The following is a 13,713-nucleotide window of genomic DNA, read 5'->3' on the forward strand; positions in this document are numbered from 1 at the left end:
CAAGTATTATCAGTTAATACTACTTCTCTTTGTCGTTTTCTCATTCACGTCTCTAGCACGTCCGAATCTAATTATTGCTAACGTGGGTTTTAAATTAAAGACAAAATAAGAATATCTTGCCCCAGGGACATTGTCTAATTCTTCTGCAGCGTTCAGTACAAATAGCAGGTGTTCAATGATTGTGTCGGTATTCTCATACACTCTCGTGACAACATATTCATTTTCTTTACTAGAATGCCTGTTTATTTATTTTTGATTCCGTTGGACTAATTTTCTCATCATTTTGACTTTTGCTGTATCGTTTTGATCCGATAAAGTGTCACAGCTACAAACTTGGAAATAAGTCTTGGAACACTTGCGTGTAAAGAATGGGAAACTGTTACCCCTCTCCCCTGTGCAATGCTGAGAAATGCCAATGTCTTCAGCGGTTTCCCAATGTATTCCAACATTGATTGATGGGGAGAGGGGAAGGGTAAATCATTGTTGTAGATGCCATGTTTGTACCCAAGTACAATATACGTCATTTTTCGTGATCATAAGAAATTCTGTAAATTTCGACAATTCAAAGTACTTTTTTCCAAGATTGTAACTTTCAACCGACTATCTCATTAAAACTACGTCACTGGTTTTAAGAGGTACGTATTTTATTGGTTGAACCATGGGCGCTAGAAAAACATGTATTGTCCGTCAATATTCCTCAATTGTGCAGAACAAGTCTAATAATTATAATCTCAAATTTTTTATGGTGTCAAATGTGTGCTAAATATGCATACATGACATTGAAACATTTTTTTTCTGCACTGATTATAATTATATAAAAAAATAACACCACAGCTTTTACAGCCAATACTCATACAAATGAATCGGCGTATACATGGTATACAGATCGGTTAGTTTAACAGACTACCCCATGGCATGCTGACATAAAATGGACGACTTTTGTATGATTAGATATTTATAGCTGCCTGGCATCCCTTAAACTATTCTAATCAAATTTGAATAGATTTTCTTTAATTGTAACAAGTCACCTATTCAAGTTCTGACAAGTTAACTATTAATTTTTTGAATAGAATTTTGCATCATTTATTTGAAAAGATTCTCTTAAGTGTCAATCGTACACAGTTTCACTAGGTTACTTACTAGTGTATGCATTATATATAATTAAAGTAAACGTGTATCATACATTGTCAATGCAACCTCACGGGTACTGACCGTAAAACGCTGCCTGTTTTAATACGGTCATAATCCTCATAAGCTAAGTAATATCAAAGTAAATCGGTATCTAGTCATCTCATCATTATTCCTCTTGTCATGGCGATCTGTAAAAAGTATACTTTTACCTATCTGTATACCCTTCTGGATTATATAAGCAAAAAGGTCACCATGAAAAGAGGAATAATTTGGAGAACTTTTCAATAGCATTAGAGAAGTTTGAAATTAGCATGCACAACTTGCTTTCCTGAATGTACTAAATTACTCATGTAATATGTAAATATAATGTATCCATAATTTATTTACACTACTATTTAAAAAGTGGTTTTACTACATTTCGTCTTTGGTAGACACTATCATAGTGTCTACCTTGGCGCACTTATTTAAATAATGGGATAATTAAAATGTATAATTTTCATTAAAATAATATTATTCAGCTGTAATCAAAGCAATCAAATTTCTCGCGTCCATTTTCCGCGACCTTTTATTAGCTAGTTATGTATTAGACACTCACTAACACAAGTAGTTTGATTGAGCAAATTAACACTCGTAGTGTTGCTGAAACTGCTCCAGCTCTCCGCTTAATTTTCTAGATGTCACGTACTGTCCGTCGTTTGATTTGAATTTGATTTTACGTAATTCGTATAACTTAAACCTATGAAATAAAATTGCAGTTTCGATGTAAAGCAAGTTATTCTCGCATTAAAATTTAAGCCTATTTTGAATAAGCAATGTCCTGAGTAGTTTCTAATTGTGACACATAATAAGTAAGTAGCGTGTAGAATTCGTAACATAGACAGGCATATGAGTAATATTGAATGGCTTTAAGTGTGATACAAGAATATATTGCACGAGTCGTAGAGTGCCATATTTTTATATCGAGTGCAATACTGCGTACCATCATGGTTTTTTTTTAAAAACGTCACTCGCATGTTCATTTCCCACAACTCTTATTAAGTTTTCAATATGTGATGCGGTCAAGCAAAATCAGTCGGAACTCAGAAATATCGGAACTCAGAAATATTAAATTTTCAGTTTCTTATACGATAGTCAAAAGCATATATAAATGTGAATTTTGCAGAAACCCCATTGAAATTGAAAACCAGTTCCAGAGATATGAGCAATTAAAGAGTTTCCAAAACAAGAGATAACAAAAGGAAATATTTCATTTGTTTGGCTATATCTCAAAATCAATATTTCCGAGTTCCGACTGATTTTGCTTGATCGCATCTCATATAGAGTTTACATATTCTTCAAAAGTATTATCAGTTAATACGATTAACATTACTTCCCTTTGTCGTTTTCTCATTCGCTTGTCTAGCAGCTGCAGCAAACGTCCGAAACTAATCATTGCTACACTCTTATTGCCGATATTAAGAAAACGCTGTTAAGGAGAAAATTGTTTAACATTTTTGCCCTGAATACGATTTGTTTGCTTTAAATAGCATATTTATTACTCGTATTTTCTTAGGGCTAATCAGGGGCTATAGGTGACCCCGGAGTGACGTCACAGGCCGTTAACCTCCGTTGACAACAAATCCGATTCAGAAGTCAAATTTGTAGTGTTTTGTGGTTTGTCCCTTTTCAAATCGGCCAAAATACTACCATTTCTATAACTTCTCGACATGGGGCCTCCAGCCAATAACAAAAATAAAGACTCTCCTCTACATGTTCATGTGTTCAGCTTCACATGAAATGCAATTTTCGCCAAGTATTTGACCATTATTTTACCGAAATCGGCCCGAAATTTGCTCGATTTGAGGTCAAAACAAAATGTAAACAGACTAAATCAGCCTCTGCTACAAGTCTTCAACTAGTGGCACTGCTCCACGGTCTATTGTGGGTTAAAAAGCGTAAGTGTAGGCACCGTAGCGTCATGTAAAATAAGTACCCGGATGGCCGGGGACATTTGCGAAGTAAATGCTTTAATCAGCATGCTTGATTAAAGCAACATCAGTATAATTTCGGCAATAAAGTTCGCGCAACCCTTATTTTAATATAAGACTGATTAAAGAACACAGTAAAATGGTGCAACCATGGTGCAACGATTACTATACAGAGGCATTTCTAGGCATGGATACACATGGAAATACGGGACGGTATCTGTCTGTTGTTTGGTCTGATCCTTCCTAAATGATTTCTTTGCTTTATCATGTTTATCATCAATAGAATTTTGCATCATTTATTTGAAAAGAATCTCTTAAATGTCACTCGTACACAGTTACCTATTCAAATATGAATAGATTCTATTCATTTTTCACTAGGTTACTTTGAGAGTGTATGCATTATATATAATTAAAGTAAACGTGTATGATACATTGTCAATGCAACCTCACGGGTACTGACCGTAAAACACTGCCTGTTTTAATACGGTCATAATCCTCACAAGGTAAGTTATATTGAAATAAGTCGGTATCTATTCATCTCGTAATCAAAGCATCGACCAGAAAACATATTATGCTGAGTTGTTTGAAAAGATTTAAAGATTTAAACAAACGCCGTACATTTTTGATATTCAATAAAGCCAATAATGCCCCACTGCTGGAGCAACCAGACACAGATACTGAAACTATGTGGGAAGGAATCAAGACAGCATTCAATGAAACATCCATGAAAGTCATTGGCTACAAAAAAGGACACAAAGAAAAGCCATGTATCAGCGAGGAAGTCATCCAACTGGCAAACGAACGAAGTAGAGCAAAGCAAGAAAAAATAAAGGACCCAACCAAGAGAAGTAGATACAACTTCTTAAAAGTCATGAAATAAAAAGAAAAGTCAAGGGATGCCGAGATCAGTGGCTCAAAGACCTTTGCAAAATATTTGACAATGCACATCAGGCAGCAAAGTGTACTCAACCATCAAGAAAATGACAAGAAAATCCTCTATCAGAATGCAAACAGTCAAAAGTTAAGATGGACAGATTCTTACTGAATCAGAGGAAGTAAAGGATAGGTGGAAAGAAAGCTTTCAAGAACTATACAATAAAAAGAACCCAACAGATGAGGAGCTAACGCAAAGTGTTCCCCAGATGCCCAGCTGCAAGAAAGAACCAGCCATCCTACGAGAGGAAATTGAAAGTGCTGTTAAAAAGATGTCAGATGGCAAAGCCCCGGGATATGACAATATCACAGCTGAAGAACTCAAAGCAGCTGGGAGCGCAGGGATCGAAATCCTACATATGCTATGCACCAAAATATGGGACAGCGAAATCTTCCCAGATGACTGGGGGAGGGCTATCATCACACCAATTTACAAGAAGAAAGACAAGCTTGATTGCAGCAACTACCGAGGGATCAGCTTGCTTAGCCATGCATGCAAAGTAATTACACTTATTCTACAACGCCGAATCATGAAAAGAACTGAAGAAATTCTATCAGAGTCCCAAGCAGGATTTAGACCAGGACGTTCAACCATAGACCAACTCTTCACACTCAGGCAAATAGTTGAAAAGCATCTTGAAATGAGGAAGGCCCTTTTCTGTTGCTACATCGACTTCGAAAAAGCCTTCGACTCAGTATGGCAGGAAGGACTTTGGAAGGCACTTGGCTTCTTTGGTTTCCCAAACAAAATCACCTGTCTCCTGAAAGCTCTCTACAATAAATCTGCAAGTACTGTCAGAGTAAATGGGGAACTAACAGACTGGTTTACAACCCTGGTTGGAGTTCGCCAAGGATGTGTAATCTCCCCTCAACTTTTAAACATCCTATTGGAGATGACCATGTTGTATGCACTGCACGATACCAACATAGGAGTAAACATCCAAGGACAAGTGGTGAACAACTTACGATTTGCAGACGATATTGCACTAACAGTGAAGAAGACCTCCAGACACTGGTTAGCCTCATTCATCAAAGCAGCTCAGCTTTTGGACTCAAAATAAATATCGCTAAAACAGAAGTCCAGGCCATATGCAAAGAAGACACCCATCTGAACATCACAATTGACAATACCCAGCTTCTGCAGGTAGAGGAGTTCACATACCTGGGAGGAAAGATCACCCAAAAGGATCCTGCTCAGAAGATATTAAACTTCGAATAGGCAAAGCCCTAGGAGCTGTGCAGAGACTACAGAGTATCTGGAGTGCTAAGGACATCCAAACCAACACCAAGATTGAGCTTTACAAGGTCCTTGTTTTGTCAATATTGCTATACGGAGCAGAAACCTGGACATTGAAAAGAGAGGATGAGAATCGACTGCTTACTTTCGAGATGATGTGCCTTAGGAAGATAATGGGAGTAACACGGAGAGACATGATCCGAAACACCATCATCCGCAAAACCCTGGGTGTTGAATCTTGGACAGAATAACCCGGAAAAGACTGCATTATTTTGGCCACGTCCAGAAAATGCCTCCCTCACGCCTTCCAAAGATGTCAAGGTAGGTCAATGCCAATCATAAAGTTGCTCTATCCATAAATTGCGTATCGAAAATGTAGATTTCAAATATTTATTTCTAGAGATGAGAGTAATTGGTCGGGCCGAGAGACAGGTTTTTTTTTTTTGCCTTAGGTCAAATTACCCAATAATGGTGTCAAATTATTCGTCTTCACACAAGTAAGTTTCAAGAACATTCAAGGCTACTAATATACATGAAAAATTATTTTTCTAAAATTTTATATTCATTATTCAGATTTCCGGAAATTCCCTAAGATCTTCCAAACGGGAAATAAACGATATCTTCGGAAGGGAAGGTGGTAAAACAACAACCAAAATGTGTATTTTTACCCACACTATAATATCATCCAATAACTCAATTTCAGCCAGAAGTGGATGTGAGGGCTTTTGCTTTGCAACTGAGTTCTTCATCTATCGGTCTATCAGTCAAAAATGAAATCCCTGTATCTGAAGGTAATTAATTTTGTTCCCTAATACCGGGTGTCAGAGAAATAAATTACCGGGCTAATGAATATGGACGTAAGTTGAGAAATAGATATCAGAATCAAACAATCGAAAAATCAGTGTGTAGCCCATTATATTCTGCATCACATACGCACATTGAGAAATGAGCGAATACATAACACATGCGTCAATTCACTTCATTCCAAGTTTGAGGAAAGATCATTCAGCACAATGCGCACTAGTGGTTAACTGATGTCAATGGGCTTCATATGTTGTACCGTAAAATCCTTTCCGTTCTTTTTTAAATAATCTGTTTCGTTGAATTGTCAGGTAAAACATTTTCAATTAGTTTTTTACTTTCTTTCGTTTTAGAAATCATTAAAAGAGTCCTTGAACTTCAATTCATCGCCGTAGGGTATTTACATCTTTATTTTTAAGTGCGTCAAAATTATATAACATTAAACAAAAATAGTTTGGAAACATTCAACGGAAACTAATGAAGGAACATTTACCTTGGTGTTGAACCTTTCATTAGAGTATCTAAATTTACGAAATCGCACTAATAATAATACTATTATAGTGATGCTAATCACTGACGTATATGTTTCCAAAATTACATCTAATCACTCTGTTATTTATCTTGCAAAGTACATGTAGATAGGTTTGTAAATAGCTGAAAATCTGTCTATGAGTTCTATAATATTGCCGTCATGCATGATCCATGTATTATCATACAAGGTGGTCCAAAGACTACTTTACCCTATTGCAAATGTTTAAATGTCGGTTTCAAATTGTTGTTGCAAAGACAATCATTCTTAGAGTATTTGGTGAAAATGTTAATGAAAAAGAATATAAAATAAAACTGTGGTGCCAGTTTAAGTCAAAATTAAGTTTGTCCACACGTAAGCCTATGGGACGTGTCACCACTGGTGCAATTTGGTCGAACTTTGGTCGAACTAATTTGCAAGAATCAAGAGAATGAACTGACCAAGGATGCACTTACTGCGATTGGAATAGGGTTGAGTTTAGGAGAATCAATTTTGATTCTCGCCAAGTAAGTTAAGGAGAATCGTTGCGAGAGTCGATTCTCTTGTCTCATCGAATATGCAGCCTTGTTCAGTAATGTTTTCATCAAATACTCTTCGTTGTTTTTGAACCACCTGTATAGTAGCACATAGCTCAATCCTGGACTCCTTCAAACCTAACGTCAATGAACATTAACTTTCAATACCTCAAAACCTGCATTTGAAATGTATGAAATTGTATGCTGGAACAATCAAGCCAAAAGATCTGAGTACAATTTCAGACGATTCTGATTGTTCTTTCCTTCTTTTAGATCTATATACAATGAACAGTTCAAAGCGGTGTAATATAATACTTTTATTCACCTTTCTATTGTCAATCTCCAGATAATACTTGGACGCTTTTATATAAGTCCCCTTTAATTAAATCATGAGTCTTAAAGCTCGTGAAAAATTGAAAACTTAAGGGTAGACGAGGTATTGTTGGTCGAAGCAACCTAAAATCGATTTTCATTATCTAGATCAATATATTATTGAAAATAACACCTTGCTGTTTTGCAAAAGTTCATTCTACAAATCGTATACTTTGCAAACTTGCTGAATTTATTGTTGTTAATGAGTTATATACGTTTCTCAAAAGTGTTGTTGTTTCAGCCCTCTTTACAACGTAACTCAAGAACCGCAGCACCTATGAAAGTATATATGTGATATTTTTATTCTTCTACACACTCGCTATGAATTGAGCAATGCAGTTTTTGCCAAAGCTCACTACCATTCGTAAGATGCTGTGAACTACCAAATCACAACAGTTTAAAATAATTAGTAACCTTAATGCGGAATTCGAGTTTTATCTATTTTTTGACAATTATTGATTGCTACCTTCCTCATAAACACATCAGTCGTTGAATTGTCAGGGAGAACTGAATGATATCGAAATGGAATTGCCGCATTCAAGAGTCGTGCATTTTGAATTCGCTTTCTACTTTCTTTCGTTTTAGAGATCACCAAAAGAGACCTTGAACTTAACTTAATCTTAAAGCCATTTACGTCTATATATATTTCAAGTGCGTCATTAAAGTTTTCATTAAAATATCTAACTTTAAGTTGCACTAGTATTTTGTTTAATTCAAGAGAGTTAAATTCTTTCTTTATGTTACTCACAGATGTGTATGTTTCCAAAAGTGCATCTAATGACGTTGTTACTTACCTTGCAAAGTGCATGTAGATATCTGTATAAAGCTGAACATCCGTCTATGAAATCTATAATATTGCCGGCATGCATACTCCATCAATTATCATACAGGGTGGCCCAAAATCTACTTTACCCTATTTCAAAAGTTTAAAAGTCTGTTTCAAATTATTGCTGCAAAGACCATCCGTCTCAGAGTATTTGGTGAAAATGCCAATGAAAAGAATATAAAATAGAAACGTGGTGTCAGTTTAAGTCAAATTTAAGTTTGTCCCCACGTAACCTGTGGTGCAATTTGGTCACAAACTCATATTGCAATAATCACGCCAATTAACTTAACTTTCTGGAGAATTATTGCGAGAGTCGATTCTCTTGTCTCGCCGAATGTACAGCCTTGTTCAGTAGTTTTGCCATCAAATACTCTTCGAAGGATGTTCTTTTAGAATAATTATGCAACAACAATTTGAAACTTAGAAAACGTAACCTTTGTAATTGGGTAAAGTTGTTTTTGAACCACCTGTATAGTAGCACATAGCTCAATCCTGGACTCATTCAGGCCTAACTTCAATGAACACTTACATTCCAATACCTCAAAACAGGTGTTTAAAATGTAAATTTTGCATGCTGGAACAATCAAGCCAAAAGACCTGAGTACAATTTCGGACTTCAAAGCGGTGTAGTTTACAGTGGATGTCATGCTTTATTCACCCCTCTATTGTTAATTGCCAGATTATACTTGGACGCTTTTGTATTAAATTCCGAGTCTTAAGGGATGGGGTATGAACGTTTGGACAGTATTTATTATGGGACATTAGAGCACATCAGACATATCGAATTGTATTATGAATACGAAGAATGTCCTTCTGATATCAAATAATTTTGATTTTTTGAAATTCGCAATGTAATACACATTTTATGGCAAATGATTAAAAATTGATATTTTTGATAGTGTACGTAGGTGGGGTAAAAAACCGACGATCAATTGAAAATTTTGACCTTTCGTATTGAAGATATGGATTTTTCCTCAAAACACCAAAAAGAATTGCGTCTTTTTGGGGAAAAAATCCATATCTTCAATATGAAAGGTCAACATTTTCAATTGATTGTTGGCTTTTCCTCCCAGCTACATACACTTATATCTTACAAATATATCATTAGGTTTATAAAATTTACTTCGAAGGACTGTTATATGTGAAAAATATCAAATATGCAATTCGATATGTCTGATGTGCTCTCATGTCCCACCAAAAATACTGTCGAATCGCTCAAAACGCTCATTCCAGATCCCTTAAACTTAAAATTGAAAACTTAATGCGGAATCGGGTTTTATTTATTTCTTGATATAAATTCTGATATACGATTCTGATTGTTCTATCCTTCCTTTAAATCTCTATTCAGATCTCTATGTGATTCAAAGCGGTGTTGTTAACAGTGGATATCATACTTTATTCACCCCTCTATTGTTAACCTCCAGATAATACTTAGACGTTTTTGTATATGGCCACCTTTATTAAATCAAGAGTCTCAAAGCTTGTGAGAAATTGAAAACTTAATGCGGAATCTTTTTTTATATTTTTTTATTTATTTATTTATTTATTTATTTATTTATTTATTTATTTATTTATTTATTTATTTATTTATTTATCTATTTATTTATTTAATTAATCATTCTTTTTTATTTAATGTGTCAGTACAGACTTTGAGACAAGCATTTTGTACAGACAGAAAGTATCTAATGTCTGTTGCAAATATTGGAATACTAAACAAATAAAATCACGGCTGCAAAATAATTCTCTTTCAACATTGAACGTGAGCTATTATGTGCATACTGTCATTTCCATTTACAAATTTAAATGTATAATAGGCAACAAAATCTAGTTCATGGATTTTTTACTTAGACCTGCTTTGTATATCAATTTATTGTTATTATTTATTTGTGCATTACTTATTGTGCACTTTTATGTTTGCTAATACGGTACTGTGTAACGGGGAAAGTACATTTAATTTCACACTAATACACATTTTCAAAGATTGCGAAGTTCAGAATCTTGATTTAGAAATTATTCCAAAACTTGATTTGATCGACATAAATCAGTGTATAAAGTTTGTGGCAGTTAGGTTTTAATGTAGACCAGAATATATACCTTAACTTCAATTGAACACGAGCAGTTGATGAGTCCACTGATATTAGCATGACTTTAATATTCACCTACTATCTGTATATTATATCAACTGAACGCTGCTGACGAATTTAGACAGTGCCCCGGGCATGCTAAGGGCAATTTGTGTTTTAAATAATATTTTGCCTATTACTAAATCCAATTTACAATTCAAGTGTTCAAAAAAAGAAGAAGAAGAAAATGAAAGTAATAACCAAAAAATGAGGTGAAATATGCCCGGAGAAATATGTAATGGAGGGGAAGATCTCCTGGCAAGGCTCTGGGAATCCTAATGATCATATGAGACATTTAAGAATGACAACATTGATGTGTTATACTAATTAGAGGTAATGACTGCGCATCAGTTGTTTTGAAGGTATTGTGAAATATCTAAACATTGTGCTTTGGAACTGGGAATAACCCTCGGGGCTGCGCCCTTCGAGATATTCCGCGGTTCCAATGATTACATATTTCAAAATACACTCAAAACAACTGGTGCGCAGTCATTAACCTCTAACTAAACCAAGAAGGATTAACCAAAATGCGTGACCAATTTTGTTTTTTCAAACACCCCTAAACAAGTTTTCCTCTATGGGCAAGTGCTGCTCTACCTACATTGGCAGGGTCGTTGTTTATAAACCAGACTTCAGCATGTTGACAGAAGAGTATCCTTTTTTGGCAAAAGATGCGCACTTTGGCCTTCTCCAAATCCGCTTTGTTCTAGCTGGATTCGTAGCACATTGGCTACGTAAGACAAATGGCTGAGTACCCTTCATTGAAGGCACGTAACTGTATACCATATTAAACAGCCCGCATTACTTTCATACAATTGCGACAAAAATCACATGCTTCTAGCCTTACAGCAAAATACATTGTAGTAAACTGGACAAGTCTCAATTCAAATAATAGCTCATTCTTTTACATTCAGATTTAGCAAAAGGTTTTCAATATGATGCAATGTAATCATCACATTGCTGTAGCTGGGAATTCCCGAGATAATAATAGATCTTACCAGGGCTCTGTTATTGCAAACCAAGTAATAAACAAAGTAAATGATCAATTTAGATTACTCATGGTACATCACATCAGTGACATTTGTTTTATAACAAAACAATTCTCTTTCTACTTTTTACAACAATACATTTTGCAATAGAGATGAATACAATCATTCTTTTTGCATCAAATGTGTGAAGGTGCATGAAATTTTCAAGAAGTTTATACAGCAATCAAAAGCGTTGTTAATCGATAAAAATGAACGTTGTCACCCAGATTTGACAGCTGTCAAATTTGCTTTAGAGTAAGAATATTGTCTGTACGACAGAATTAGATTGCCAACACTGCATGAAAGTACGGATAGTTTTACCCAATATTTTAAAGGTGGGTAACCTGATTGACAATCTCATCCCCTCACTTTACCTCATCAAAATGCTGATTTTGGTATCAGATGAAAGCTCATATTTTTCTCATAAACATATTGAAATTTGGCGTTCCAAATCGGCATATTTCCGAAGAAATCATCAAAAAACTGTCGAATTAGTCTCAAATTATGGTATACCATATTTGAGACTAATTAGGCAGTTTTTTGATGATATATTCGGAAATACACTGAGTTGGAACTTCTATTTTCAATATGTTTATGAGAAAAATAGGGCCTTTCACTTGAAATCAATATATTACATGATCATGATGATTATCATTAATAAAAAACACTGTAGACTACCAATATCACGCTGTATAAATATCGGTAATTCCATTAGGAATTAGTCACATTTACTAAAAACATTTACATGTTCTTTTTGCATGAGTGCTTGAAAGGGATGACATATCATGTTATACATAAGTTTTAAAGAATTTGATTTTCCAAATATATCAGGTCACCTTCCTTTAACAGTGAACGTTTTAACAGTGAAAAAAGGAAAATTTCTTTGCAGTCCATGAAAAAAATTCTACAACAGCAAAATGTTGCCGGTTTTTAAAGCCTTAATGTACGATTTCCGTCAAATTTTAATTTTGTTATTCTTTATTCAAAATGTTGAAATAATATTAGTAATAACAGCCGGGAAGTGTTGCTGTCCACTTTAAGCTGAAATAACAAGGTAAAGTGAAAGAAACCCCACTGGTTGTTTTGGCCATTTAACATGCAGTTCTATGGCAGGGAACTTTGCTCGGTTAACCTACAAAGACAATAAATTTGGCCGATTCCTTTCAGGTCCGAGTTGGAAATGTGCAAACATTATAAATATGCAAAGAAAATCAGGTTTGAAAAAAAAATAAACCAATTTTATATTATAAGATCGTACGTTTTGGCTTTAATTTAGTAAAAAGCACACCTAAAACTAAAAATAGGATAGGGGTTCAAAACTCGGGCAGGACACCTTGTCAAAAATAATTCATGAACCCACACCGTTTGGAAATATTAATATCATGTGATTTGGAGGTACAAACTAAAATTGATTCTTAACTTGGACACATCTCCATTTTTGATGTGCAAAGAAAGTTTGTCAGTTAGCCAAACGTCTATGTATGCTGTCAGCAAGTTAATTGTGGATTTAGAACTCAAAGTTGTGAGGTAGTCTTAAAACTACTGACATCATATCTCCGACATCAAACTTAATTCTGTTACACCAACACTTACCTCGAAAACACCCAAATAACGGTCAAATTACCAGCAATTCCTACGGCAAAAACCACAAAAAGGAATATGCCCAAAACCATCCTCAACCCATCTGGCATAGTAGATACCTTTTCGTCAGTAGTTGGAGGAGTAATATATACACTGGTAACAAACTCATCATGGAAGATATTTTGCCCAAGCGGCGGATGTGTGGTATTTTTGTACTGCATTTTATCCATGATAGCCCTTAGCGCACTCATTGCTACGACATATGCTTGCAATAGCTACACAAATATGACAGACAAACGAGATTGGCGTGTAAACTGCGAGAATAATGCAATATAAATAAATTCACCTGATTGGTTCGCAATTTTGACGTGGTTTGTATGCATGACAAATGGCAATTTTGTGAGTGCGCAATGTAAAAATTGCACATATTTTAAAGAGGGATTGACGATATTCTGTTAATACGTAATAAAGTCACAAGTATATTTTTCGTATTTTTTTCCGCTACGACAGACGATTTTCGGTATTCCATGTATACACCTGCGATTTTTCCGCTCAATTTGATTTGTTCGGACTTCTTTTTCTAGACGTTTCTTCCTGCGGAAAATACGTCGCCAATTTTTTTGTTATGCGTTTGTTGTAACGGCAACATACGCACGCAAAGCGTCGATTA

At 35.1% G+C, this 13,713-nt stretch overlaps 1 protein-coding gene across 1 annotated transcript in view; it reads right to left on the reverse strand.

Annotated features, from left to right (window-relative positions):
- Positions 1 to 13,294, reverse strand: part of LOC140162825 (rhodopsin, GQ-coupled-like) — a 52,199-nt gene extending 38,905 nt beyond the window's left edge. The window contains exon 1 of the mRNA XM_072186130.1: positions 13,056 to 13,294. Within this exon, the coding sequence (XP_072042231.1) occupies positions 13,056 to 13,294 (239 nt within the window). The remainder of the gene's footprint in view (positions 1 to 13,055) is intronic.
- Positions 13,295 to 13,713: the final 419 nt, after the last annotated feature.

The sequence above is a fragment of the Amphiura filiformis genome, chromosome 1 (genome assembly GCF_039555335.1).
Source record: "Amphiura filiformis chromosome 1, Afil_fr2py, whole genome shotgun sequence".
NCBI classification, from domain to species: Eukaryota; Metazoa; Echinodermata; class Ophiuroidea; order Amphilepidida; family Amphiuridae; genus Amphiura; species Amphiura filiformis.